This window comes from Trichosurus vulpecula, chromosome 4, assembly GCF_011100635.1.
Source record: "Trichosurus vulpecula isolate mTriVul1 chromosome 4, mTriVul1.pri, whole genome shotgun sequence".
Classification (NCBI taxonomy): Eukaryota; Metazoa; Chordata; class Mammalia; order Diprotodontia; family Phalangeridae; genus Trichosurus; species Trichosurus vulpecula.
Genome location: NC_050576.1, coordinates 296,107,557 through 296,111,160, shown reverse-complemented (window position 1 = coordinate 296,111,160; position 3,604 = coordinate 296,107,557). Strand labels below are relative to the sequence as shown.

At 56.0% G+C, this 3,604-nt stretch overlaps 1 protein-coding gene across 1 annotated transcript; it reads left to right on the top strand.

Annotated features, from left to right (window-relative positions):
• The first annotated feature begins 308 nt into the window (after positions 1-308).
• On the top strand, positions 309-2,567 carry GNL3L (G protein nucleolar 3 like). The gene has a single exon (XM_036753686.1). The coding sequence runs from the start codon at positions 469-471 to the stop codon at positions 2,131-2,133; it is 1,665 nt and encodes a 554-aa protein (XP_036609581.1). The 5' UTR covers positions 309-468; the 3' UTR covers positions 2,134-2,567.
• The last annotated feature ends 1,037 nt before the right edge of the window (positions 2,568-3,604 follow it).

Below are 3,604 nucleotides of genomic sequence, written 5' to 3'. Positions count from 1 at the left end.
CATCTCCTTACGCGGGTTCTCTGAGGATCACCGAGATTTCGTGTGTAGTTGTACCGAAAACCCTCCAGCCGCCCCGCCCCCGGCGCCCTCCCCCTTCTCTTTTCGCGCAGACTCGTCGGGAGTAAAAAGTAGAGAAGCGCAGTAAGGGAGGGAAAGGGAAGCGCCCCCGGGCTGCTCCGGCGCATGCGCATTGTAGGAGGCCGAAGCGAGGCGGGGCATGGCCTGGACTACGGAAGCAAGCGAGTCGACGGCGCGTGCGCGCGCAAGCGCAGACATCCCTGCCGGAACTCTTGACTGTTTCTATCGTGTCTGCGTCCCGGGGAGCAAGATCTGCGCCCACGTGGAGCTTCTGCGGGCGCGCGTGTGTATTTGATCGCCTTTCCCCCTCGCCCCCTGCCCGCTTTGAACTTGCTCTTCACCGTGAACGAGGTACTGAACCAATAAGCGGCCGGGGGCTTCCCGGAAGCGATGACCAAGCGCCGATCCCGACCGGCGGCCCGGCGCCACGGCACCAAGCCGGGCCGGCCGGCCCCGCGTGGAGGGCCGTCGGGGGCCGGCGCGGCCGCGCAGCCTCGCCGGGAGGCCGAGCTGAGGAGGCAGCGGCAGGAGGAGCTGCGTGAGCAGCAGCGCGCCGCCCGCGCCGCGGAGAAGGGCGTGCGGCGCAGCCTGGAGGGCCTCCAGTGTGAGGCGCTGCGCAAGCAGCGCGAGCACGAGCAGCGCGAGCTCACCCTGCGGGCCCTGGAGCAGCGGCCGCCCCCACAGCTGGAGCGTGAGGCCTCCCGCAAGGCCTATTACCGCGAGTTCCGCAAGGTGGTGGACGCGGCCGATGTGGTCCTGGAGGTCCTGGATGCCCGCGACCCGCAGAGCTGCCGCTGTCCACAGGTGGAGCAGGCCGTGCTGCAGGCGGGCGGCGGCAAGAAGCTGGTACTGGTGCTCAACAAGATCGACCTGGTGCCCAAGGAGCTGGTGCAAAAGTGGCTGGCCTACCTGCGCCACGAGCTCCCCACCGTGGCCTTCAAGGCATCCACGCAGCAGCAGAGCCGCCACCTGCAGCAGAGCAGGGTCCCCGCCCGGCGGGCCTCGGCCGAGCTGCTGGGCACCGCGGCCTGCGTGGGCGCCGACTGCCTCATGAACGTCCTGGGCAACTACTGCCGCAGCCAGGACCTCCGCACCGCCATCCGCGTGGGCGTCGTGGGCTTCCCCAACGTGGGCAAGAGCAGCCTCATTAACAGCCTCAAGAGGGCCCGCGCGTGTAGCGTGGGCGCCACACCCGGCGTCACCAAGTGCCTGCAGGAGGTCCACCTGGACAAGCACGTCACGCTGCTGGACTCCCCGGGCATCGTCCTGGCTGCCCCCACCTCGGACACTGCCCTCATCCTGCGCCACTGCCTCCGGGTGGAGCAGCTGGCCGACCCCGTGGCCCCCGTGGAGGCAATCGTGCGCCGCTGCAGCCCTGGACAGCTTGCACGCCACTACGGCATCCCCGACTTCAGCACCACGGGGGAGTTTCTGGTGCTCCTGGCCAGGAGGCTGGGGAGGCTGAAAAAGGGGGGCACCCCGGACCAGGAGAAAGCGGCCAAGGCTGTGCTGACCGACTGGATGAACGGGAAGATCAGCTACTTTACCCACCCACCCGAGACTCACAAGCTGCCCACTCATATCAGCGCAGAAATCGTGTCCGAGATGGGCAAAGCCTTTGACTTTGAGGCTCTGGAGCGGGGCAACATGGAAGCCTTGGCCAGCATGCCCCAGGGGCCTGTCAGCATTGAGCAGAAGCCTTTCAACCTCACCAGTGAGACAGAAGAAGAGATGCTAGAGGAGGAGGAGGAGGAGTTCTGGGATGCCAGAGAAGACCTAGAGGATTGCATGGATGAAGACAAAGATCCGGAGTTTGGTACCATAACCGTGGAGCTGAAAGGCAGCAAGAGCAAGAAGCCAACAGAGGTGGAACAGAAGCAACCCCAAGCCCCAAAACTAGAAGAAATCTGGGCCCTGGATCCTCTCCATCAAGGGCAGGGCCTGGCTGCAGCCTGCAAGAGGAGGAAAAAGCTGCAGAAGAGAGCAAATAAACTTGCAACAAAGCTGTCTGACAGCCTAGTGGCTGCATTGGACTTAACTATTGCAGATGCATGAACAGCCCGTCCCACCTGACCCTAGTGGATGTGAACAAAATTGAGAAACTAATTTGGCCTAAAAACAGCAACAAATGGCACTCTACATGTTCTAACCATGAGTGGCTCACTGAGTCAGGGTACCTGGGACAGGAACTGTCCCCTGGCCATAGCTTGCCCCAGAAGAGTGGACTGTGAAGGGCAGACCTTAGGCCCTTTAAACACCAATTAAAAAAATCAGAGCCAGAGTTCACCTGATTGGTGGCAGTGTGTGAGGAGGCTTCATGTTGACTTGGGGATATGAGTTCTGTTCCAGGCCTTGGTGGAAAAGAACTAGTGAGTGGGCAAAGGGGAGTGAATGGAGAGTTAATCACTCAGGGAGGTAGAGGGAATGTTCTTAAGAGCAGCTGCAAAGTGAAATGAGGTGTGTAGATCTCATTAAATAATTTCATCAGATGTCCTCGAGTTTTGTGTGCTTATGTCTGCTAGATAATTAAGCCTCACCTTACTACAAGTTGGGCCTGGGATTGGGGGGGGGGGGGAGGTCCCTTAAGTACTATATAAAAGATAGCTATTAATCTTATTAGCAAAAGAGCTGAGTTCTACTTTCAGCTTTGTGACTGTTTAATCACGTGACTGGGCAAGTCATAAAACTTCTGAGCCAAAGTTTTCTCATCTGTAGAATAAGGGTTTTGTATTTAATAATTGTTAAGATCCCTTCTAACTCCAGTGTTTTATGAGTAGATAGAGATGGATAGGTTAAACAGAGCCAGCATTTATTACTATGTGCTGGGCATTATCCCGTGAGACAGTATATAAAATCATAGAAGCTCTATGAGCAGGGCTGCTGCTATACCTGACTTTTGTCGAGACCTTCCATAGTCCATTTGCCACAAAGATGCTTCATCTCAATCAGGCTGTTTGGTCCCTGAGAACAGTCTTGGGGCTGCAGTAGGAACCCCAGCTGCCAATTCAGCTTCTGACAAATTGCTGCCTTCCCCAGCCCCACTGTCTTACCACTAGGAAGGGGGAAGAGAAGCATCACCTGACCCAAAAGCACAGGCCTAACTGGCATTTCTTTGTTAAATAAACTCCAGTGGCTCCCTACTGTCCCTAGTATAAAATATAAGCTCACCTATTTGATATCTAAAGACCAATACAACTTGACCCTAACCTACCTTTACAGCCTTTTTATACATTATTGCTTTTCCTGAGCTCTATGGCCCAACCAAATTGAACTTGCTGTTTTTCATACATGGCACTGTATCCCCAGTCTCCATACCTTTGCATTGGCTGTCCTCTGTGCTTACTGTACTTACTGCCTTCTTTGTTTTCTTCCAGACTCTTCTCAAGCACCATGTATATGAGTATTTTCCTGATTCTTGCCCTCCTCTCCCCACCAAAAATCCTAACAGCTCTTACTGTCTTAACTCCAAAAATTACATTGTTCATAACGTGAATTGTCTATACATATGTACTGATTTATATATTAT

Excerpts from the sequence above, each read along its gene's own strand:
- GNL3L (XM_036753686.1), top strand. The coding sequence starts at position 469 with ATGACCAAGCGCCGATCCCGACCGGCGGCCCGGCGCCACGGCACCAAG.